General features: G+C 38.3%; 2 protein-coding genes across 5 annotated transcripts in view; one reads left to right on the forward strand and one right to left on the reverse strand.

The window, feature by feature from the left end:
* The window catches only part of PRIMPOL (primase and DNA directed polymerase), a 33670-nt gene extending 9334 nt beyond the window's left edge, over nt 1–24336 (forward strand). Inside the window, exons 11-12 of one of the 4 annotated variants that reach the window (XM_070948176.1) lie at nt 10148–10234; nt 10505–10832. In XM_070948176.1, coding sequence (XP_070804277.1) covers nt 10148–10216 — 69 coding nt within the window. In that variant the 3' untranslated portion in view covers nt 10217–10234; nt 10505–10832. Of the gene's footprint in view, nt 1–287; nt 464–1428; nt 1578–10147; nt 10235–10504; nt 10833–24128 lie in introns of those variants that run through there. The other 3 variants (XM_070948177.1, XM_070948178.1, XM_070948174.1) reach the window with 3 other exon arrangements.
* On the reverse strand, nt 103–25722 carry CENPU (centromere protein U). Its single transcript, XM_070948883.1, has 12 exons — nt 25613–25722; nt 23987–24038; nt 22374–22491; nt 19229–19370; nt 14429–14498; nt 10794–10863; nt 10479–10578; nt 9758–9836; nt 9144–9191; nt 7335–7396; nt 4588–4738; nt 103–619 (listed from the first exon to the last, which is right to left on the reverse strand). Exons 2-12 carry the CDS (start codon nt 24029–24031, stop codon nt 497–499), a joined length of 1008 nt encoding a protein of 335 aa, XP_070804984.1. The 5' UTR covers nt 24032–24038; nt 25613–25722; the 3' UTR covers nt 103–496.
* Nucleotides 25723–26731: the final 1009 nt, after the last annotated feature.

Genomic DNA, 26731 nt, shown 5'->3' on the forward strand with positions numbered 1-26731 from the left:
AAAACTACTCTGGTACTTTGCATATAATAAATTTTACTTATGTTTACTGTGGATGAAGAATAAAGACAACTAGAGCTTAGAAGCAACTAGGTGTTAGAAAGATGACATTTAGGAAAAGGATTTTATTGAATTGCCAAAATATGTAAATAGTAATCCAAGTACATAAATAGTAATGTGATATATTTAGACAATTAAAAGCCTGCACTTTTAATTTTTAGTTTTAGTTTTAAGCACTTTTAATTTTAATTTCTCAACAACCATCTTCTTTCTTCTTTCTTGGAAAGCAGCATATATGTACTCAACATGCAGCTACATGTGCCTTGCCAGATGAAACATTATTGCAACTAAATAATAGCAAGATTATTTTTCTGTTGTAAAGTCTACTTTCATGAAAGAATAGGTCAAAGATCACTTGCTCTCTCACACAAAGTAAATCTATTAAAATACTGTATTTATGATTCAATGGTCTGTTTTATATAATTTATAGTATGAATACTTAGTTGGTTTTTTGCAATTCCAAACTGTCCTGTAATTTTGTGTTGATATTTTGTAAGTGACTTTCTGCTCCTAAAATTCTTCGTGACTCCATCAGAAGTGCAGGAAGGCTGGAAATGCTATACTATGGAACAGAAAGAGAAAAAACAAACTTAGTTTATAAATTTGTAAAATAATAAGCCTATGTTAGAAATTCCTAATGTTTGGACCTAGTTTACTACTCGCTTTCTGAAGTCACCTTCTCTTGCAAGTCTCTTGCAAGCTTTCCCATTGCAAGTCGTACTGATACAGCTCTACAATCCTTTGCATATACTCCTAATATCATCTTAACGCCCTGTCACTTCTGTTAGTACTTCTAGGCCCGTTCCTCTTCTCCTTGATGGTCATTTCTTTCTTGTTCTCTGTCTTTTATTTTCATTCTTTGTAATTTTACTTATGTTTATCTCCTCTGTTATTTGGGGGAATATTCTGATCTGGATTTGAAAACCTGTAAAAGTTTTTGGAGAGCCAGTTTGATGTACTAGTTAAGACTCAGGCCTTAGCTCAGGAGATTATGAATCCTAGTCTTGCTTTAGGCACGAAGCCAACTGGCTGATTTTGGGCCATTCTCTTTCAGCCCAACAAGAGGAGAAACCACTTCCAAAACTGATACCAAGAAAACAGCATGGACTTGTGTAGGCAGTTGCCACAAGTCAAGACTGTTTTAATTTCCTTTGCCCTTGTAGTTAACAAATCATAGTCTTGACAGTTAAGATATATGGGTTTATGATTAATATCCATGCTGTTTTTGTGATGAAGGCTGATATCCTGCCCATATTGCAATTGTGTTTATGGGCCATCTCTGACATGTTCTTTCATGCATGTCTGAAAAGAAAGCTTTATCAAAATATGCAAGACTATATTTTATTCAGGAAGTTTTTTCTTTTAATTCAGTATTGAAGTATACTTGAATCTGGGAACTCTGGAGCCATTACAAGGTTTGTTGCATTCTTAGTTTCAGGGGAATACAAATATCATCCTGCACAGAGCTTAAGACCTTTACCAGAATGTTTATTGTTTTAATAAAAATTATCTGCCTTGTTTATACTTGTACACTTTATTGGATATATCAATATTCCCCATGTCTGTAGGACTTATCTGAACTGGCTAAACTGGGATTTCTGGCCAGGTTAATAATGTTTAATTCCTCAGCAACTATTTTTAAGGAACCTAAACTAACATAAAACTGCACTTAATCTTAAACTGCACCAGAAATAAAAAGTACTGCACTTGATCTATGAAAGCATTATTGTACTCAAATGAAATGAGATGAATTTTAAATTTATCTAAGATTGATAAAATTTAAAAGCTAACCACAAAAATAATCAATATGCCACTTGCTTTTATTATTATTTATTATTATTAATAATATTAATAATTATAATATAATCATTACAATAATATAATTAATTATTATTGTTGTTGTTATTATTATTATTATTATTATTATTATTATTATTATTATTATTATTATTTTCAGACACGGCGGCTTACAGTGCATTTAAAAAAAACCATTAATGCTTCGTTGAGTGAGGGTCACTTCCCCGCTGCCCTGAAAGAGGCGGTGGTGAGGCCTCTCCTCAGGAAGCCGTCCCTGGATCCGGCAATATTGGCTAACTATCGTCCTGTCTCCAACCTTCGCTTCATTGCGAAGGAGAGTGTGGTCGTGCAACAGTTTCCGCAATTCCTGGAGGAAACATCCTATCTAGATCCGTTCCAGTCGGGTTTCAGGTCTGGGCACAGCACGGAAACGGCATTGGTCGCGTTGGTGGATGATCTCTGGAGGGCTCGGGACAGGGGTTGTTCCTCTGTTCTGGTCCTATTAGATCTCTCAGCGGCTTTTGATACCATCAACCATGGTATCATGCTGCACTGGCTGGAAGAGTTGGGAGTGGGAGGCACTGTGTTGCGGTGGTTCTCCTCCTTTCTCTCCGACCGGTCGCAGTCTGTGTTGGCAGGGGGGCAGAGGTCGACCTCGAGGCCTCTCCTCTGTGGAGTGCCGCAGGGATCGGTCCTCTCGCCCCTTCTGTTCAACATTTATGTGAAGCCGCTGGGTGAGATCATCCGTGGCTTTGGGGTGAGATACCATCAGTACACTGATGACACCCAGCTGTACATCTCCACTCCAGGCCACCCCAACGATGCCCTTGAAGTGATGTCCCAGTGCCTGGAGGCTGTGCAGATCTGGATGGGGAGGAACAGGCTCAAGCTCAACCCTTCCAAGACTGAATGGCTGTGGCTCCCGGCATCCCGATATAGTCAGTTGACTCCATCACTGACTATTGGGGGTGAGTCTTTGGCCCCCACTGAAAGGGCTCGCAATCTGGGAGTCCTCCTGGATAGGCAGCTGTCTTTGGAGGATCATCTGACGGCTGTTACCAGGGGGACCTTTTATCAGGTTCGCCTGATTCGCCAGTTGCGGCCCTTTCTCGATTGGGATTCCTTGTGCACAGTCAATCACGCCCTCGTCACCTCTCGCCTTGACTACTGCAATGCTCTCTACATGGGGCTCCCCTTGAAGAGCACCCGGAGGCTCCAGCTGGTCCAGAATGCAGCAGCGCGGGTAGTGATGGGAGCAACATGGCGCTCCCATGTAACACCGCTCCTGCGCGAGCTGCACTGGCTCCCGGTGGTCTTCCGCGTGTGCTTCAAAGCGCTCCATGGCATAGGGCCTAGCTATCTGCGAGACCGCCTGCTGCTACCGACGACCTCCCATCGACCCGTGCGCTCCCACAGAGAGGGCCTCCTCAGGGTGCCATCAACCAAACAATGTAGGCTGGTGACCCCCAGGGGGAAGGCCTTCTCAGTGGGGGCTCCCACCCTCTGGAATCAGTTGCCCCCGGAGATAAGGAGAATCCATGACCTCAATGCCTTCCGTCGTTCCCTGAAAACCCATCTTTTCCAGCAAGCCGGGTTGGCTTAAGAAGAAATTTTTAAATTCTTTTAATCAGTCTGTGATTTTTTAACTTTCGGGCCAAAATTTATATATATTTTTAAATTTTTTTTAATATTTGTATTCTGTGTTTTTTATCTTGGCTGTACACCACCCTGAGTCCTCAGGGAGAAGGGCGGTATATAAATTGGAAATTAAATTAAGTTAAATTAAATTATAAAAACATTTAAAAATTAAAACATTAAAACCCTATTTCAGCATCACATAGGATTATATCAGTATTATATATTCCCATAAGGATATTATCAGACGTATATGAAGCAGTGCATAAATTTCAATACTGAATAGTGAAATGTGTACCATTTACACTAAAAAAGGTTATTTTTTTCAGATAGATAGTTCTTGGGCTATAATGGCAATTGGAATAAAAATTACCATTGCTAAGCGATGCAGTTATAAAGGGTGACATCAATCCCAGGACACATGGGTCATTAAGCAGAAGTGGGTGTCCCAGGAAAAGGTGCCATAAGGGCTTACTGTGGGTGGTGCCAGGGAACACTGGTGCGTCAGGGGCCATGAGTGGGTCACTTGAGGCTATGGAGGAACTGTGATGTGGAGTGCAGATGGGCAAGGGGTGCTACTGAGTATGAGATCCCTTCTCTTTGGGAGAAAACTACAGTGGGGAGCAACTTAATTGGGGTAACTTGTGACTTACTCTGCTGACTTCTCCATTGACTTTGCTTGTCTGAAGCCTGCAGGATAAATTGCAAATGGCAATTTTGTGAGTGGCTCACTGCAGTGTCAGTCATGAATTGGGCACCTGTGGGGGCACTGCAACAACCAGAACTAGGATAATTGTTAAGTCCATTTTTTTCAGTGCCACTGTAACTTTGAATAGTCTGGGGGAAAAAATTATATAGGCTGAGTACTATATGTACTTGAAAATGATGCCAGGGATGGAGAATCATGGCACTGCTTACTATCTTTTTCTGTTGCAGCACACCCTGAATGTCTGAAAAAACTGCATCTCCTAGGAACTATACAATTATGTGTATTTGTGTTATCTCAAATATGCAAGGGTTAGCATTTAAAAGATAAGAAGCAGTAGTAGCTACAGCTGTGGTTCTTTCAGTATGCTAAACCATTAAATTGTTACTTACTCTTAATTTTTCTTGCAAGTTTTCCTTTTCATCCTTCATTTGCTGAAGACTCTTTAAATCTTTGATAAACTGAACTGCATTCTTGAGACAGGATATTTTTTCTTTTAGTTTGCTGTGTTCTTTCTTTAGTTTCTTCAGTTCTGGTTCATTTCTAGCAAAAATAAATGTTGAGCATTATATTTTGATAAGATTTCCTTTTATTTTACAGAAAACTGTTTACATAACTGAATCTAAAGGAGCAAGAGCGATAAGCTAAACTATCACACAGCAAGAGGGTAATCGGTTCTTGATTCAGACCTGAAAAAAATAAGGGGGTGCATCAACTGTTACTGCATCAATATGAAATCTAATTGGAAACCCACTTCATAAACCAGGGTGGCAACTCTTTGGTACTCATTTTTTTTCCTCTTCATTAGTTGAAAAACATAGGACTGTCTTGGTGACACTGGAAGGGCAGGACAGAGGTTTTGGGTCTTTTGCAGTGTGAGATTTCATATTTTAGCAGTGCAATTTCAGTTATTTGGGTGCATGTGTGGAATTTGAACTTATTTATTTATTTAGCATATGGCATGTGTTAGCCAGGGATCACTGAGGTGGCTGCCTGCCGCTGTGAAATGAATTTCAGTGTTATCTTTACCCACGGGACACCTGAATGCCAGTAGGCAATCGGGGGAGGCTCCTTTCTTGTCCTTTCTGTAGTTTATTCGCTCACAGGAATCAAACTGCTGAACTGCCGACCTCAGCGGTGCGCAGGCCCAGTGTCTTACCACGTGAGCCAACGCGGCCCCTATTTATCTCTCTGAGAATTATTTTTATGTTTGTGTTAATTTTTGAAAGCAAAAAGAAAAGAAAATACTGCTTATGATTCACTAGTCTTTTGTTTTCAATGTTATGGCACAGATACTTGTAAGCAGTATCTCTGCTATATGAAATTAGTCTCCAGTTTCATTTTTCATCCAGTCAAAATCACAGCAAGAGTTTGCAGCACACGCTAATTTCAACATGCATTTAGGAAGATTATTATGATTATAGTTTAAGGGATAATCTAGGGTTCTTGACAAATTCAAGATATGTAGGCTTCAACTCTCAGAATTCTGATAGGAGCAATCTGATAGATTCTCTAGTCAATATGCAAAATGCTGCATAGACCTATTATTTATTTATTTATTTATTCATTTAATTTTTATACCGCCCCCTCTCCCGAAGGACTCGGGGCGGTGAACAGCCAAAATTAAAACGTGCAATATAAACATTAAAATAGTATAAAACAAAATTAAATTTATCTTTGGCTTCCCCCAATTTAAAACCCCTTACCCATAAAATTCACCAATTAATTTTTTTTTTTTTTAACCCAGCCCGGCTTGCTGAAATAAAAAAGTCTTCAGGAAGGTCCGGAGGTCCGGGATCAGTCGTATCCCTGGGGGTAGCTCATTACAGAGGGCGGATACCCCCACAGAGAAGGCTCTTCCCTGGGGGGTCGCCAGCCGACATTGCCTGACCGACGGCACCCTGAGGAGGCCCTCTCTGTGGGAACGTATTGGCCGATGGGAGGTTATCGGTGGCAGAAGGTGGTCTCGTAAATAACCGGGCCCTAAGCCATGGAGTGCTTTGAAGATGAGAACCAATACCTTGAAGCGCACCCGGAAGACCACTGGAAGCCAATGCAGCTCGTGCAGGAGAGGTGTCACATGGGAGCGCCATGTTGCCCCCATAAGTACCCGTGCGGCCGCATTCTGCACCAGTTGAGCCTCCGAGTGCTCCTCAAGGGGAGCCCCATGTAGAGAACGTTGCAGTAGTCCAGGCAGGAAGTGACGAGGGCATGAGTGACCGTGCATAAGGAGTCCCGATCCAGAAAGGGGCGCAACTGGCGTATCAGGCGAACCTGATAGAAAGCCCCCCTGGCCACAGCCATCAATGCTCTTCTAAAGACAGCCGTGCATCCAGGAGGACACCCAAGTTACGCGCCCTCTCGGTGGGGGCCAATGTCTCACCCCCAATAGTCAGTGATGGCACTAGCTGACTATATCGGGACGCCGGCAACCACAGCCACTCAGTCTTGGAAGGGTTGAGTTGGAGCCTGTTCCTCCCCATCCTTCAGGCACCGGGACATCACTTCAAGGGCATCGTTGGGGTGGTCTGGGGTGGAGATGTACAGCTGGGTGTCATCAGGTACAGATGGAACTGCACCCCAAAACCACGGATGATCTCGCCCAGCGGCTTCACATAAATGTTGAACAGGAGAGGCGAGAGGACCGACCCTTGTGGCACCCCACAAACCAGGTGCCTGGTTTAGGAATGATTGAGGTCAAAAGATGCCAACTACTTACCTATTTCAAAAAGCGGGTTAATAAGGTAAATATATTCTTAGATAAATATTGTTATTTTATACTTAAAAAATAATGGAAAAAAATCTAGAAATAATATTGCAATGGAAAGGAATGAATCTTGCCAGATTCCGTTTGAAACTTATTTGGAGGAAGCATCTGGAATTTAGTTAATGCTCCTCTTTTAGTTTTGAAAAAATCTTTACCATATTCCTAAATGTATAGCTTCCGTTCTCTGATGCATTTGATTTGGAGCAGCATAGTTGCTATAGGACATCTGAAATAAATATCAGTCAGCTGGAACTTTAAGTATATATTTTTAGCAAAACTATCAGTACTGATATCCGTACTGGGTCAAAGCAGGATTTTAGGATTCAGTGATAACTGTATCTAAAACTTAATTGCAAAGTTATTACAACATACCTAAATAGTTCTCCTTTAATTTCTATTAAACGTTGTCTTGTCTTATTTGTCTTTCTGATGATCTGTAATGCCAGAAAATAAATATTAAGTATGAAAATCCTTAATACTTTATCACTGCCATTACTTCTTTACAGGCAATTCTTGACTTACGACTGGTCACTTAGTCATACATTAAAAGTTTCAGCAGACCTACTTAAGGGTTCTTATGATGCGAATTCTACGTTCCGATGGTTCCTCGCAGTCATGTGACTGCACTTTGGGAGCTCAGTAACCAGCCCACGTTTACAGCTATTTTCAGCATCCCCTGGTCAAGTGATCATGTTTTTAAACGATTTTGCCAAAAACTGCATTTATTTTTAGTTTTCAGCAAAACTGCACCCATAGTAAACCACTGATTCACTTTACACCTGCAAAAAAGTTTGTAAAATTGGATCAGTCATGCTTTACGACTGTGATGGGCAGGATTCATTAGTCGTATGTCAAGGACTACCTATATAGACATACTGCTTATTATAAAATTTAATCCAATTTAGAATCTTGTGAAGAAGCAAGAAATATTTGGAACGTAATTTCAATACTCTTCCTCGATCAACTTAATCAACTGCAGGTAGCCTTACCACTGAAAATCCCTTCATCTATAATTTAACTGCTTATTTAATGAGGATGAGATTATTTATTTAAAATATTTATATCCTGTCTAATAATAAGATTGCAACCTACATGTACATAGTTCTAAATGTAATAAAATGCACATTGTGCTTAACACAGAATACAAAGGCAAAGCCATAGATAGCAACAGTTAAATTGATCAACTTTATTAAAAATCACTAATAGTAGTATTCCTCAAAATATTCGCACTGAAACTGAGAAAGATTATTGATAAACACTAAAAAAAAATTTCTAGCTAGAATATTTCAAAACCTAAGTGTGACCATTGGGTGAAAAATATCTCTTTCTGGAGTCAACAGAATTTTACAACACGTAAGTACAGGTAGTCCTCAACCTACAACAACTCATTTATTGACCATTTGAAGTTATAATGGCACTGAAAAAAGTGACTTAATGACTGTTTTTCACACACTTATCCAAGAGCCGTGGTAGCACAGTGGTTACAATGAAGTATTGTAGGCTAATTCTGCTAACTGCTAGCTGCCAGAGGTTTGGCAGTTCGAAACTCACCAGTTTAAGGTGGACTCAGCCTTCCATCATTCCGAGTTTGGTAAAAAGACGACCCAAATTCTTGGGGGCAATATGCTGACTTAAACTCCTTAGAGAGGGCTGTAAAGCACTGTGAAGCGGTATATAAGTCTAGACGCTATTGCTATTACGCGATCAAAATTAAGATGCTTGGCAATTGACTCACATTTAGAAATGGCTACAGTGTGCCAGGGTCATGTGATCACTTTTACAACCTTCTGGCAAGCAAAGTCAATAGGGAAGCCAGATTCACTTAACAACCTGTTACTAACAATTGCAGCGATTCACTTAACTGTGGCAAGAAAGGTCATAAAATCGGGCAAAACTACTTAACAAATGTCTCACTTAGCAACAGACACTTTGGGTTCAATTGTGATCATAAGTCAAGGACTACCTGTATACATATATAGAACTTAGTATGCATAAAACCTTCAATTTATATTTGTCAAACTCACAGACAGAATGTTTTCTATTCTAGCTCCTAATTTGAATTAATGAAATTTTATATTATTATTACATCCTATTTCTTTAAATATTGTCCACTAAAAGCTAGTTTTAATCTATTGGAAGAAAATCTATACAGTTTAAAAGACAATACACCGGCTAGTTTACCTTTGTTTGATTCAGTTTTGTATTTTTCAGTTTCTCAGCATCTGCAGACTAGTTAAAACATTCAAAATTAAAGATATGGCATAACTTCTTAGTAAATAATTACAATAAATACAAGATATTTAAATTAGTAAAATTCACATTTTCTAATAACCAGAATTTAAAAAGCTTATTTAATTCAAGAAATAATAATTTTAAATCTTTTTGGATTTTTACATATACATATCTAATTTTATCCTTTTTCAGATTTTATATAAACGGGAATTAAAGTGATAGGACCCGGCTGGATATAATGTATAGGAGCAGAAGATAAGTGTGGGTAATTCAAAAAGAAAAAAATTGCAACTGACTTTTTTCATTGCCTAGTTTTTCTCTTTTCTGGATGCTTTCCAAATTTTCAATTTATTATTCTAACCTACACATATCCTGCACCAGTTTACATCATGGACTGTTTCCATGCCCAATGCCCTGCTGTATAAAATTCCTTAGCACTCTACTTGTCCCCTCTCCCAGATACATTTAATTTCTTCTAAAGAATATGTAGGTTATTTTGGTGATTAATTACCCCCGTAACATTTGCAAAATACATTATTTTCCCAATCAAAACCTGTACGTACAATGTCGGTGAATTGGTCTTTGAGCCTGGCATGAAATTTATCAATAACATTTTTATATTTCTCTTGTTCCACTTCTTCTCTGAAACAATATACACAATATATGATGATAAATCTATACTTAAATGAACATATTAAACTAATTTGTACATGAAGAGGTGAAAATTCTTGTCACTGTATTTTATCCTACTAATGGTTGATACATAAGACAGCAATGCCACATACCTAACATTTTCCTGTTTAAAAATATTATCATAACTTAAAATGCTAAAAAGTTTTCAATTATCATTCTTGGGTTTGCATTTTTGCTGCTAGTCAACATGTTTCCTACAATAATTCTGATATCACATAACTGCTGCTGCCTTCTGGGATTTTTTCCCCCAAATTTCCCAGCTTTCATGCAGTCCTGATATTCTTTGGCAGTCTCCTATCAAAGTAGTGACGAAGCCCAAGCCTGCTTAAACCCTGCTGAGCATCCAGGTGATGATAAAAATTATTATCTTAAATCTGACAATTTTCTATGATACATATTTTTTCAGAAAAAAGCTATTATTTAAAACAAAGTAATTCTTTTATTATGCTTTTACAATATCTCCAAACAGTCCAACAGCACTAATTCCAATTTTAAAAAGTAAAAAAGCAGATTGAATTATAAATTACATTTAATATCATAGCAAAATTTTCAGTCATAAGGAAATTCTCAATCATAAGAAAAAATGCTTACTTGTATTCTGTTGTTATCTTTTCAAGCTCCTTCAAAACAACTTTTTCCTTGGTAACACATCTGGTAACTTTTGTTGGCTGCTTTGGAACTTTTTTTGAAACTAAATGAAGTGAAAAACAGTATTAATACATTTGGTTATTATGGGTCCAAGCCTATCTAAGCTTCTCAAAGATACACAATTTAAATTGATGCATATGAAATGCTAAGTCCTACAATTTTACTCAGTTACTATTAAAATCAAGATCAGCAGGTCTGGTACTAAACACAGAAGTGACAAACCATTCTAATGCTGTGGAGAAAGGAAAAATGATTTACCTGGACAGTTTGTCTCCTTTTCTGGTAAAACATTCTTATTTACATGGGATTGAGTCTTTTTCTTGGGTATCTATTGGATCAAAGTTAAGGAATATATTAGTTGATAGCAACCTATGTTATTGAAATGTGTTGGATATTAGTAGCTGGGTTGCCAAGCTTGGAACTCAAGCCAACATACCTGTGTTATTTCATTTTCAATAAACTTTGTCAAACTTAGTCAAATTATAACTTTATCTAGATGTACACTGCTTAAAATTTTAGTAAATTCTCATAACACCTATAGTAAATTCAAGGAATACACTATCAGAGTACACTTATATACTTCTTTGCAACAACACCCCATTAACTTTGAATACTCTATAGCTGCACCGCAGCAAAAATAAATTGAAAACAATTTTTTTTTACAACTAGTGGACTCTTTTAATGATAATATGGTTTTTAATAATCAGCCTGAAGTATGTGCTTTGCTTCATTTCTATAATAGTTTTATAACTGATATGTGACAAAGACTATTTTTTTATAAAAAACATTTAAAGATATATTAACAAAACATTAAAATAAATTACATAAGGCTTCTCCTAGAAAGTATAAAAGTTTCTAAGAAATTATATATAATTATATAATGGTAATTATTAGGAATTCATATGCTGAAATAAAGGTAAAGACATATTACTAAAATAATATTAAAGGTTCTTCAAGAATCTTTGTTTTGTCTATTTTTTAATCAATGTGATTTCCTAAATCAATTAGCTGCTAACAAATATTATTTTCCTAGGATATGTAAAATGTTGCAAGACCCAGTTTTTTCATATTATCTGCCAGATTGCTAAAAAAACATGCTGGAAAACTAAATTGTTTTTCAACTAATGGTATTTAAAATAGAATTTATAATTTGTATAAATTATAAATGTATACAAATTATAAATTGCTTTTAATATATCTTTTAATATATATTGCTTTTAATATATCTTTCATTTTAAGTATTTCTTACTGATCATACAGTTTGAAGATTTCTGTAATGTATGTAAATTTTATTGACGTGTTGAAAATTATTTCGGAATTATTTTAATCATTTTTACATATTCACTAATGCAGTCAATTTCTATTAGTATAAGAAAAACTCTTCAAGTTATATGAAATATGTACAAAATATGCAGAAAATCAGGCAGAAGAAATTAATGATATAACAGGAACTTCATGTTATCACTGCTTACAATTCATTATAATCAAACTGAACTTTTTAAAGTACTTATCTCCATTCAGCACATAAACGTAAGTAACCTATACAATAGCATACTGATTACATAGCATACTAAATACTAATTACATTATTACTAATGGTATATTATTACTAATTATTACTTGTACGATAGACACTGTAACAAAGTTACAACTCATAATTCAATTCAGATGCATAATTAAAGACCTATGGCTATCAGCTCATAAAAACTATTTTATCATTCATGGATAAACAATAACAGAAAAAGTAAAAAAAATAACCAAAAAAGCTTCTTCCAACATGTTAAAAACAAGAAAAAAGTCAAGGAAACAATTGGTCCATTGCTGGGAGAAAGTGGACAGAAGGTGACAAACATAGGGAGAAAGCAGAACTACTTAACTCGTTCTTTGCAACTGTCTTTACACAAAGGGGCAAAAAAGCACAAAAAACAGATTAAGAACACAAGTTAAAATAGGGAAGAAAATGGTAAGTGTGCACCATCTAGACAAGTTCAAATCACCAAGACCAGATGGATTACACCCCAAGATTCTGAAAGAACTGGCAGACAAGATCTCGGAACCACTGAACTATATCTTTCAAAGATCCTGGAGCACCGGGTAACTGCCAGAGGACTGGAAAAGAGCTGATGTAGGTCCCATCTTCAAAAAAGGAAAAAAATAGATCCAGGAAACTACAGACCTATCAGCCTGACCTCAATACCAGGGAAGATTCTGGAAAAGATAATCAACGAATCAGCAAACACCTAGAAGCAAACAAAGTAATAACCAAAAGCCAACATGGGTTTGTCAAAAACAGATCATGCCAGACTAATCTTATTGCATTCTTGGACAAAGTGACAAAATTAGTGGACCAGAGGAATGCTCTGAGGCATTTGATAAAGTAGACCATAACCTACTACTAAATAAAATAGAAAAATGTGACAGCATCACTACCAGATGGATTCGTAACTGGCTGACCAACCGCACTCAATGTGTAGTCCTCAACGGAACTGCATCTACATGGAGGGAAGTATGCAGTGGGGTACCCCAAGACTCTGTTTAGACTCAGTACTCTTCAGCACCTTCCTCAATGATTTGGACGACGGGATAGATAGGGAACTCATCAAATTTGCAGACAACACCAAGCTAGCAGGAATAGCCAACACTCCAGAAGATAGGCTTAAGATACAGAAGGATCTTGACAGACTTGAACATTGGGCGCTATCTTAACAAAATGAAATTCAATGGTGAAAAAAGTAAGGTTCTACATTTAGGGAAGAAAAACAAAATGCATAGGTACAGTATATGTGGTACCTCACTCAATAGTAGTAACTGTGAGAGGGATCTTGAAGTCCTATTGGACAACCATTTAAATATGAGCCAGCAGTGTGAAGCAGCTGCCAAAAAAGCCAACACAGTTCTAGGCTGCATAAACAGAGGGATAGAATCAAGATCACATGAAGTGTTAATACCACTTTATAATTTTTGATAAGGCCACATTTGGAATACTGCATCCAGTTTTGGTTGCCACGATGTAAAAATGATGTGGAGACTCTAGAAAGAGTGCAGAGAAGAGCAACAAAGATGATTAGGGGACTGGAGACTAAAACATATGAAGAACGGCTGCAGGAACTGGGTTATGTCTAGTTTAATGAAAAGAAGGACCAGGGGAAACATGATAGCAGTGTTCCAATATCTCAGGGCTGCCACAAAAAAGAGGGAGTCAAGCTACTCTCCAAAGCATCTGAGGGTAGGACAAGAAGCAATGGGTGGAAACTAATCAAGGAGAGAAGCAACCTAAAACTAAGGACAAATTTCTTAGTTTAGTTTACTAATCAGTGGAACAACTTGCCTCCAGAAGTTGTGAATGCTCCAACATTGGAAGTTTTAAAGAAGATATTGGATTTGTCTGAAGTGATGTAGGGTTTCCTGCCTAAGGAAGGGTTGGACTATAAGACCTCCAAGGTCCCTTCCAACTCTGTTATTCTGTTTTTTGATTCAGGAAAAATATGAGACCATTGAGATTAGGACTATCAGGATAAGTGAACATTAAAAAAAGAGATAGACTGTAAGGAAATGGTACATAATACCACATACAATCAACAAATGACATTATAGATAATATTTCACTGCAGGGCATCTACCAGATTTTTGGGAATAAAAAAGTGAGTATATTTAAGAAAAACTTAACTACCAAAATAACAAATTACAAGAAATTTCAACTTAAAATGATGAAATCAGTTTTGCTTGTGGTTTTGAGTCATATAATTTTAAATGTTATCCAATTATGTACCATTGAAAATTATTGTAAATATTTATATAAATGTAAATATTTATGTTTCAAAAAATCTGCCTATAATAGATTGTATTTTACCACCAATAAAATGGAAAAAGTATTATCTAAATCTTTTACTTACCATGTTCTTTACTGAAGGTTCCTCTTCTGAATCTTCAGTTCTCACTATTGTTTTCAGAGTGTTAGCTTTTCTGGTAAATATAAAAATGTTACCGTATATTTTGTCATGGAATTTTAAACACTGGCATGGAAACTTGTTAGAATCTTTTTTGCAGCATTATATTGACTAAATAATTTCACTGATGGGCCAAAGAGATTCTTATATTATTGCCAGACAAAGATTTACAGTTAAAAATAGCAAGGAGTAAGCAACATAATTAGTATTATTAAAGTATGGAAATTCAATGGTACATATGTCATACTGAAAAAAGAAAATATGGCCACAAATGTGCATTCGTCAGGGATTGTTTAGTTGTATTGAACAAGCAAGTATAGAATTACATTATGAATGGTAAGGGTTGGATTACATGGCAATTAGACTCAACTGGCAGACATACCTTTCCAGCCAATTATATCCTTACCAGGAACACCAATCTACAACATTGCCAAATAACTAACAAATGAACTTGTACACTTCACAGAAGGAAGTAAACTCTCTATCAAATCCTTATAGTGCCTCCAAAGGATCAAAGACCTGACCATAGATGAAGATGAAATCATGGCCTCATTTGATATTACAGCACTCTTTATAGACTCAAACCTAGCAAAAAGAAACCATGACAGCACACCGGACCTAATCAAGTACACCAAGATTGAAATACCCAGAATCGTGATCCTTATCAATCTTTGTCTAACAACATACTTTCAGTTTCATGGACAAATATATCAACTCAAAGGATCACCACTTTCAGGACTCATAGCTGAGACCATAATGCAATGCCTGGAATCTATAGCACTCCCAACTAGAGAAAACACATGAAACAATCTTATTCAATTTCTTATTTTATTCAAAGAAAAGTTTAAATTGCAAAACAAAAATGAAAAATTAAAAAAAGGCAACCCCCTCCCCCACAAAATAAACGACATTTTAAAAGGTTATTGAAAAAGAAAAAAGAAAAATACACCTATACACATATTATTCCCGCTTAGTTGAATAGTGATTAATACATTACTAAAAATTAATTTCTCATCCCTTGCTAAATAGGCCCAAAAGATTTTAAACTATCAACTCCATTTGCAAAAGGAATGTAAAAGTTTTAGATTCCTTTTGTGAATCTAATTCCAGAACAACATGATTGAATATTTTCCACAACTATTATCATTTCATCAAACTTTTTAAATAAACTTCCAATTAAAAATTGCATGTTACCAAATGGTATTTTCAGCCAGCTCTGTTTGTTTGTAATTCGATCCATTGTTCTGTATAAGTGAATCAGGAAACAAAAAACACTAAAGTAAAGTGAAGAATAAATTAAAGGAACAGGGAAGATTTTTTCTGGATATGTTGATCCAAAGTTAAAGAAAAATTAAAAAAATAATCTCCAAATATTTTGTAAGTTAATAAAGTATAAAAAAATGATATTAAAGTCTAATATTGATGTAAATCAAATAAAAGCACTTCACCTTCCAAGGACATGCCATGTTTTCATACAGAAAAGCAAGAGTTATTCAAAACAACAACATAAATCAAAAGGAGGAGGAAAAAAGATAAAATCCAGCAAGGAGTTAATGAAGGTCAGCATTCAATCAGCCAGTTTTAAAAACAAAAAGCAAAGTAAAGCAATACATTTAAAAAGTGAAAGTTAATACCCAGGCATGCTTAGAAAATGAAATACTGAAAGGAAGATAGATACTCTGACTTTCTGACCACTCCCAAAGGGAATTGGAATCTTCAAGACTCCCCTCCCCAGATCGGTCCACAGCCATCCAAAGTCATCTAGTTCAAAAAGCACCAGAGAATTCCTGGAGGCCTGGCACTCAGACAAATCGGCCATCAACAGACACATAAAGATAAACAAAATCTACAGGAGACAATAAAAAAGCCGAAAAGGAAGCAAAAAGACCAAAACAACTCATCACGAGCAATCAACATCCATACAAGCAGAGGTTAACACCAACATTAACATTAGACCAACAATCAAGTAACAATATTCCAAGGAACTAACAATTCAGACAAACAAGCTAACAATAAACAACAGCCTAATCAAGGAACCTTCAAAAACATTCCCACCAACACTGACAGGACAAGCCAGTAGAACAGTTCCCCAACCTTTCCAGCTTTGCAGTCTGGCAGAGAGTGGGGAGAAGAGGGGATGGTTATATGCCAGGGGTGGGCAAGCGTGCACGGGCAGCTCCATTTGCATGAGCGGCAGGCACATGCACCTACCGCTCACACAAATGGAGCACATGTGCACTTGCCTGCTGCTTCCATGGCCCAGTTTCCAACGGCTCACATCCCAGTAGTGAGCCACAGCCTGGAGATTGGGGACCCCTGCACTAGTACATAAAAATAAGAGCAAATTCCATTCTCTTCTAGCACTGATGATGTTATCTAGTTTGGTAATAAAAGATCTGCAGTAAAACCACCAAGCTCAGAGAGCACCAAGGATCCACAGACAGAATTTAGTTCAAATCTATAAAGTTTCATATTTTTAAATGATTATTTATGTATGCCATCTCACTGTAACAATTTTGGGCAGCTAATGTCATATAAAAACGTACAAATACACATAAAAAACACAATATATATAATGACAACCCAAATTTTTAAAAATCAGAACAATCAGAACAACTATGTCTTAGATCTAACCAAGTGACCCAGGAATAAATCCAAATCTTCAAGGCTTTCCAAAAAGCTGGCATGCAAAGTCTAAAATCTTCTGTGAGAAAATCAAGTCCTGAGCAAGTTGGCCAGAAATGCCACCTTTGGGAACTAAAATATTGGTAGTGATAATACAGAGGAAATACAAAAGGTCAAGCAAAAAATCATCCAAGACTTTACTGCCTTCAAACTGAAATTTAAGAAAATATTTATGCTAATGAAAGATGTGCAAGCCCTTACAAAACTTGGACCCTGTCATACTTGAAAAGTATAACAACAAATGTTTTAAAGAAAAAGCAATACATTTGGAACATACAGAGAAGCAACGATTATAGGATTCAGGCCCGGGTACAGCACAGAGACAGCATTGGTCGCATTGGTTGATGATCTCTGGAGGGCTCGAGACAGGGGTTGCTCCTCAGTCCTTGTCCTATTAGACCTCTCAGCGGCTTTTGATACCATCGATCATGATATCATGCTGCACCGGTTGGAAGGGTTGGGGGTGGGGGGCACTGTTCTACAGTGGTTCTCCTCCTTTCTCTCTGACCGGTCGCAGTCTGTGTTGACAGGGGGGCAGAGGTCGACCCCGAGGCCCCTTATATGTGGGGTGCCACAAGGATCGGTCCTCTCGCCCCTTCTATTCAACATTTATGTGAAGCCACTGGGTGAGATCATCCGTGGTTTTGGGGTGAAGTACCATCAGTACGCTGATGACACCCAGCTGTACATCTCCACCCCAGATCACCCCAATGATGCCCTCGAGGTGATGTCCCGGTGCCTGGAGGCCGTACGGATCTGGATGGGGAGGAACAAACTCAGACTCAACCCATCCAAGACCGAGTGGCTGTGGCTTCCGTCGTCCCGATATAGTCAGTTGGCGCCATCTCTGACTATTGGGGGCGAGTCGTTGGCCCCCACAGATGGGGTTCGCAACTTGGGCATCCTCCTGGACTCACGGCTGTCTTTTGAAGAGCATATGACGGCCGTAGCCAGGAGGACTTTTTATCAGGTTCGCCTGATTCGCCAGTTGCATCCCTTTCTGGATCGGGACTCGTTACGCACGGTCACTCACGCCCTTGTCACCTCACGCCTGGATTATTGTAATGCTCTCTACATGGGGCTCCCCTTGAGAAGCACCCGAAGGCTCCAACTGGTCCAGAATGCGGCCGCGCGGGTGGTAATGGGAGCAATGTGGCGCTCTCATGTAACCCCCCTCCTGCGCGAGCTGCACTGGCTCCCAGTGGTCTTCCGGGTGCGCTTCAAGGTTTTGGTTACTATCTTTAGAGCGCTCCATGGCTCAGGACCAGGGTACTTACGAGACCGCCTCCTGCCACCAATAGCCTCTCACCGACCAGTTCGCTCCCATAGAGAGGGACTCCTCAGGGTGCCGTCGGCCAAACAATGTCGACTGACGGCCCCCAGGGGGAGAGCCTTTTCTGTGGGGGCACCTACCATCTGGAACGGGCTTCCCCCAGAGTTACGAAACATCCAAGACTTACGCATATTCCGCCGAGCCCTGAAAACATTTCTATTCCAACAAGCTGGTCTGGCCTAACTCTCCCTTTTTAATTGGCTTTTAAACTGTTCTTTTAAATTGGGTTTTTAAACCTCTTTAGATAAATTTGGATGTTTTTTAATCTTTGAGCCTAAATTACTTAATCTGTTTCTTAATAGTTTTTAACTTCTATATGTATTTGTATTTATTATGGCTGTTCACCGCCCTGAGTCCTTCGGGAGTAGGGCGGTATACAAATATGAAAAATAAATAAATAAATAAATATAAAGAAAACATGTTGCTAAGAAGTCTTACTTATGTGGAGACCAAACTCGAAGCTGATTCAAAAGCACCAAAAGCACCAAAAATAAAGAATATACCTGATTCTTTAACTGATATTTGTACTTTACTAGAAATTTTAGATTGAAGTATTGGATGTGCTCAAAATATCCCTTCTTTATTTGGATGACATAGTTTCAATGAAGTTATGTAACTAGATTAAGTTAACAGGGCTGAATATACTAATGTATTCATGTACACATAGAAAATTGATCCAGAGAAAATATTACACACAAAATAATGTTTTGAACTTATTTTTGGAATACCTTTTCTTTGTATTTTTCTTTGGGGGCTCTGGATCAGAGGAACTGCTGGTAGACTCATTGATTGTTAAATACTGATCGTTCCCATTATCAGCCTCTTCTCCCTCTTCATACACAGACAGAGCAGTACTATGTAAAGGATGATCTAGGATGAAAAAGTACTAATTACTTATAATAATTTAATAATTTTTCACAACAGAAAATCTCAAAACAATCGTTTTTGTGTGAAATGGATGAAGCAATTTTATTCAAGAGGAAGATATTAGGAAGAGTAATGAAAAGAGCCTTGATAGTACAGTGGTTTAGTGCACCCTGTTATTAACACAGCTGCCTGCAATTTCTGCTGGTTCGAATCTCTCCAAGGCTCAAGGTTGACTCAGCCTTCCATCCTTTCTAAGGTAGGTGAAATGAGGACCCAGTTTGTGGGGGCAATAAGCTGACTTTGTATAAAATATACAAAAGAATGAAGGCTATTGCTTAACGCATTGTAAGCCGCCCTGAGTCTCCGGAGAAGGGCGGCATATAAATCAAATTAAAAAAAAAAAAAAACACACACCCAGATGCAATAAGCCTTGTATAAAAGAGTTCGGTAACTATAGTTCCTTGAAGCAATCACACAGAACAAGTTACCATGAAAGGTTGATATTCCACCTTAATTATTCTAGAGTTCTAACCTAGTTTGGTCCACTAGACATTGAGCCAGTAGCAATGCTGGTCATGTGAAAGTGAGAATAGAATTTTTATCCCTCGGTGTAATATATCTGGTTTAGCTGGAAGGATTTAAGAGTAGGACAAATTAATGGACGAAAATGTTTATGCTAATGAAATGTGCAAGTCCTTACAAAACTTGGACCCAGAGTGTGTGCTGGATTAAAGCAAACAAAAACTTTATCAGTAAAAAGTATTGCTAATATGAACATTTTACAGAGGATAGTCTCAAGGCGCGATGGGTGGCAAATAAATTTAAACAACAATAACAAAAAAAGGTGGTATCTGCCATGCCTGTTTCTGTGAACCGGGACTATGGAATTGCATAAGGGAAGGGAATAGGTTCAGGAAATTGCTATTCAGTCCTGCATTCACACAAGAATTCCAGAAACTAGAGCTGTTTATAGCCAACAAAGTTTTCAAAAGGGAGCGATGTTCCTGGGCTTTGCTAACTTCTATCGACAGTTCATCCCCTCGTTCGCGAAGATTGCCTTACCGATTACTAACCTCCTGAAAACAAAGGGAGAGGCGAAGCCAAAACCTTCCCAGCCTCTCGAGTGGACTATGGAATGCCAGGCGGCCTTTGAAAAACTGAAACGACTGTTTGCCGCTGAACCAGTCCTTAAACACCCTGACATGGAGGCCCCGTTTGTCATCCAGACCGACGCCAGTGATGTGGCTGTTGGGGCAGTGTTACTTCAAGCCAATGCCAAAGGAAATTTACAACTCTGTGCCTATACCTCTTGGAAATTATCTGAAACCAAGAGGAAATGGGGTATCTGGGAGAAGGAGGCTTTCGCTGTTCGCTGCTAACATGGAGGCACTTCCTGGAAGGGGCGAAGCACCCTTTTGAGGTGTGGACTGATCACAAAAACTTAGAGGCCCTAAAAATGCCCCGGAAGTTGTCACCTAAGCAAGACCGCTGGGCCCAACACTTTAACTGCTTTAATTTCTCTCTGCGCTACCTTCCTGGGGGAAAGAACTTTATGGCAGATGCTCTTTTGAGACTACCTCAATACAATAGTGCTCAGGTGAAAGTGATTTGCCCGGTTGTCCCCTCGAAACAGCTGGCTGCTCCAGTAGTTACCAGAGCGCAGGCAAAAGGGGACCTAACCTTGTCCAGTGACTTCATCCTGTGTTTCACGTTAGTTTATTGAAACCCGAGCATACTTCCCCCCTGCGTCAGGACCAAGAACCTCCTCCTGTCCCCATACTCATCGAAGGAGAACAGCATTTTGAGATTAAAGAGATATTGGACTCTAGGAAACATCAAGGGAAAGTGCAGTACTTGGTGGTCTAGAAACATTTCCCATGAGCTCAATCTGAATGGGTAAATGAGCGAGATGTTAGAGCTCCGAGGCAGCTGCAATTGTTTTATTCCAAATATCCTGATAAACCTTAGTTACATATGTTACCTGTTTATGTGATTTTTCTATATTCCCTTTATTCTGTTCTCTTTCTAGGACTAACGTCTCTTCTGCAAGAGGGCTGAATGTCAGCCTCTGCTTCTATATTGCTTGCTTGCTACGGCTGCCATTGTAATGGGGGGAGGGGGGGAGCTGTCTGGGTAGTTGGGAGGGGGGAAGCGAGCTGGTGGTGATGTCTCATAACAGGGAGTGAATTGGAGAAAGTTTTCTCTGCAGCTGGAAGGCGTGTTGATAACCAGTCAAGGTCAACCGTCCTGGAATACCAGAACGATGGAGCCATCTGAAGCTGCACCCCACATGACATCTTGAGGGGATGTAGATTGGATAATCCAGACTGGACCCTTGGGGAGAGAGTTTTGAGGATGCTTTCTATATGTGATTTTCGCGCCTATTGCATCAGACCTTGCTTTTCTTTGGTTGCATTCAGTTCATACTCAGTAAAAGTACCTTTCTCTATGAAAATGGAGTCGGGGTTTTTCTTTCTTGAGTTGTGAAACATTTGGGTATATTATTTAAAATTCTGTTGTAAAACACATGAATTTATTTTATTATTCAATTGTTTATTAATGCTAAAGCTAATCCAGATGCTGTAGCTATCTTAGTAGGACTCTATAGCTGATCTTTCTGTATCCATACAATTAAATAAGTATATTTATAAAAATATACTAGACATTATAATATACATGTATGTATATTTGTATTTATTTAACTTGCTTATTGGAAATGTGACACAATCATATTTTTATTCTGCATTTACTCAATACATTCCAGAACAATTACTATCTACAAATTGAGGTTGGGAACAATATCGTATTAATATTTATTTATTACAATTATTTTTATATTACCAGCTCAGCATAACTCCTGGTCACTTACAGTAAATATAAAATCCAACATAGTAAACAAAAATAATAATTCAGAGTGCAGATGGCTACCAGATGTGCCAATCAGAAAGCAGACAATTCTAATAACTATGTAGGAACGTCTTTAAAATGTTATAGACAATAACTAACCAAATAAGTCATCAGTTTCCTCTGTTAGCCCGGTTCCCGGAATTTTCAAAATTCTTGAGATATCAGGCTCCTCAGATGAAAACAATTTACCATGAGAGGCCTGCTTGGCCTGACATCCCTGCAAGGAAAGCAGATTATTTATTTATTCAAATTATATGCTACCCATTTCATCTGCAGGCAACTCTAGGCAATTATTAAAAAAATGATTAAAACATGAAAGCATCAAACCAATAGTAATATTAAATTAGTTTAACATTCACAAAGATGGAGAGAAGGGAGCAGGATGCATGGGGGGTGTGTGTCTTATCATGGTCTGTTAACCACCTCAAGAATGATGTGCCCCCATTGGGTCTCAATGCCAGTTAGCACAGCCAAGTCTAGAAATCCTTTTGGAAGGCCAAAAGGGTGGATTTGGATCTCACCTCAGAGGTCATGATGTTACAAAGGCTAGGAATCACAGCAGAAAAGGCTTTTCCTGGCTGCAGTCAGAATTCCTTGATTGATAGGGTTTGCAACATTCCCCTTCTATTGGAACAGGTGGGTGAGACAATCCCATTGGGGTAAGATGGTTTTTTTAGGCAACCTGGATCCATGCCATGAAGGGCTTTAAAGTGATAACCAACATCTTGAATTGAACCTAGAAGCAAACTGGCAACTGGTGATACAGGCCACCCTAGGGTCCCCAAGAATTGTTTACAAGAATTCATTCTGTGCCAGCTGTAGCTTCCAAATACTCTTCAAATAGCTCCATGTACAGCATATTGCAAGAATCCAAGTGTGAGATGACCAGGGCTTGAGTGACTAAACACAGGGACTTCCAAACCAGGAAAGGACCTGCTGGCACACAACCCAAAGTTGCACAAAGACTCTCATAGCCACTACTGTCACCTGCTCTTTGAGTAGTCGTTGTAAATCTAGGAGAACCCACAAGTTGTGCACTAGGTCTGTCTGGGGTAATTCAGCCCCATCCAAAACAAAAGATGTTAATTAAAATCATGGATTTCAAAAGCTCCATGCACCTATGGATTAGCATGGCAATGTTAAAAAACACATTATCTAAGATCTTCAGAAAGTTAAATATTTAAGAGGTTATTACAAATAAGTAATAAATGCAAATTAAATTAAGGAAAAATTATCAGGGCTATATGTAGTACTACCATCTAGAGCTATGCACACAGCACCTACTAATATTTTAAAGCTGCTGTATCTATTCCTGAAATCATAGAGCTTTTTAATTTTCTTTAATATTATTTTGTAGTTGTACAAGTTTCACTTGTTTAATATAATCCCTAATAAAATTATTGGAAATTATTTAATTATTTAAAAAAACCATGGAGTTTTCTATAGCTGCTGTATAATCCCAGAAAGACATGTGATTGCAAATGTTCACATTCCAATTTGAAGATAGAGTACTAAGTAGCGAACAGCCCTACTTCAACTACTGCATAAAAATTTATGATCTAATGTATTATGTTTAAAAGGTCATAGCAAAACTAAACGGCTCAAGAATTAAATAAACTTTATAGAATTTATACACCCAAATCAATTCAACATTCTGCATTAAAAAGAAGAGGTAAATAGCTATTCACACTTTAAAACAAAATGCCACTTACTGCCAATTTCTTTTTGAAATTTTTTGTTGCTTTTCTCTTTGACATCTTGTTACTAGAGAAACAAACAAGAGGAAAATAAGCTTAAATGGAATTAACCCTCTTTTCTTCTTTTACATGTCCTACCTGTCAATGATTACTTCAGCTTCAACCACAACAATACAGGAACACACAATAGATACAAACTTAAAATAAATCGCTCCAAACTCGATTGAAGAAAATATGACTTCAGCAACAGAGTGGTCAATGCCTGGAATGCACTATCTGACTCTGTGGTTTCATTCCAAAACCCCCAAAATTTTAATCTTAGACTGTCTAGTGTTGACCTCACCCCATTCCTAAGAGGTCTGTAAGGGCACATAAGCACACTAATGTGCCTATCGTTCCTGTCCTAATGTTCCTTTTATTTGTATCCATTTCATGTATTCAAATCATGTTTATACTTACGTATGTTATCTAATATGTGCTTGACAAAATAAAATAAATAAATAAATAAAAATAAATATATTCATGAATCTTCAAATTGTATCACTATAAAATCTTTATTCCAGGCTTTAACCTTGTCCAAAAGCAAGCTCCCAAATTAACTTGGCTATGTCCAAAGCAACCTCTAATTTAAGCCTGGCCCGGCAAAAGGCTAGGCCAGGTGCCCGATTCTTACCTACACCCATTCAAACCCTTTAACGGAAAAAGAAAGAGAAGCATGCATTCCCAAGGCACCAACCCAGATGATTTTCACCTAAACTTCAAAGGCGTGGGGTGGGCTCAGTTAAAGTAGGGATTTTGCTTTGAATTGACCCACCTCTCTCCCTGAACCAAGAAAAGCAAGAGGAGGAAAGCCCCACCACCCTAGAAGCCTAAACAGATGGCTTCCCCTACCATCAAGGGCTCCTGAAACAACCCTAGAAGGAGCCAGTTTGATCTAGTGCAGGGGTCTCCAATCTTGGCAACTTTAAGCCTGGTGGACTTCAACTCCCAGAATTCCCCAGCCAGCAAAGCTGGCTGGGGAATTCTGGGAGTTGAAGTCCACCAGGCTTAAAGTTGCCAAGATTGGAGACCCCTGATCTAGTGGTTTAAAATGTGCTGGCCTAGGAAGCAGGCGACTGTGAGTTCCACGGTATTCCAGCAGCCCTAGGCATGGAAAAAAAAAAAACCTGGGTGACTTTGGGCCGGTCACTTTGTTTCCGCTCAATCCACCTCACAGGATTGTTGATGTTGTGGAGAAAATAGGAGGGAGGAATATTAAGTATGGTCACCGCCTTGCATGACTTATAAACAGAAGAGGAATCAAATCAAATCAATGAAAAGCAGGCACGGCCCCTCGCCTCCGTCTCCCAAGTACCATTGACTCCTCTGCGAGGAGATTGGGGGTTCTTAAATTTGAATAGAATAGAATTCTTTATTGGCCAAGTGTGATTGGACACACAAGGAATTTGTCTCGGTGTACATAAAAGAAAAGATACATTCGTCAAGAATCATAAGGTACAACGCTTAATGATAGTCATGGGGAACAAATAAGCAAGTTTATTTGAGAAATAAATATTTATGGATAATCCTTAAACAGCTCTGAACTTCCCGAAATGCTACGGCAGGAGTCGGGAGACCTCCTGCCCCTCCCCCCTCGCTCACCTGTGGCTCGCGCACTCCTTCCTAAGGTTCCAAACCGCCCCGTCTCGCGAGGGGGAAAATAAACCGTGAGGGAGAGAGTGGGAGAAAAAAAAAACCGCGCAGGCTCAACTTCCTGGCTGCAAACTGCTTTTTTTCCGCGCCGAAACTCAAAACTTACTGCCAGCACGTCCCATTGCGTACTCGGAAGGGAGGGGGGGAAATTGAGCCAAAGCCGTTCCTTATGACACCTGTAAATTACTTCTCACTATTCTATATAAAATTTCACAGTTCGCAGAGAGGGGAGAAAGAAAGTTAATAGTAGACTTTTTTTTCCCCTGAAGGGATACCCCCTATTTTCTTTAGTAGATAGTTTAGTCCATTGTCTTGTGAGTTAAATTTTTAAAGCTTAACCCTTTTTACCACGCATAGCCGCAAGAATAAAGGAAGAGCGCCATCTAAAGGCCAGAGGATAGACAAGACGGATATTGCGAAGAAATTGTCCTGTAATTTTTACAGGCATTTATCTGCAAACTGGTAACATTGTACAGTACGGTAGCTGCTATGTGGCTTTGGAGACGGACTAGGAGAGGGAGGCATGTCAAGGAGTGGCATGGACAACAGCCGAAATCTGTAGTTCTTCCACGTAAGCATTTTTTTCCTTATTCAAGAAAAACCTAGAAATGTATTGCAAACAAATACAGATACATCCAGATTGCTTATCTATTTAATTAAAAAAACATCCCGATGGTGCCTCATTTCAAATTTTAGACATCTGTAATGAAAAGACACTGGAAATCTGAATTATTCTAGTAGTTCTTATTTTTGTTCTATTAAACAGAAAAAGAAAATATGTTGTTATCCAAAGTAAATAACTTGGTATGGAAATTTCTCCCCTCTTCCATGCAATTATATTTAGAATTTTACAGAAACTCTGAAAAATTTAACTATTTGTCTGTTTTCACTAGATCTATGAATTGTTTGGTTCTGGTTTAATGTTTTGTTTGAATCCACCCATTTTATTTATAATACATGGTTTATTAACATAGTATGTGAATCTAATGATCTTGGCTGTTTCAACAAAACCATGCTAGATTTTCTCCTAAACATAAATTGCTCAAGTATCTTACCCTGAAGGATGAT

This window comes from Pituophis catenifer, unplaced genomic scaffold (genome assembly GCF_029215685.1).
Source record: "Pituophis catenifer annectens isolate HBS135680 unplaced genomic scaffold, rPitCat1.0.hap2 SCAF_8, whole genome shotgun sequence".
Lineage (NCBI taxonomy): Eukaryota > Metazoa > Chordata > Lepidosauria > Squamata > Colubridae > Pituophis > Pituophis catenifer.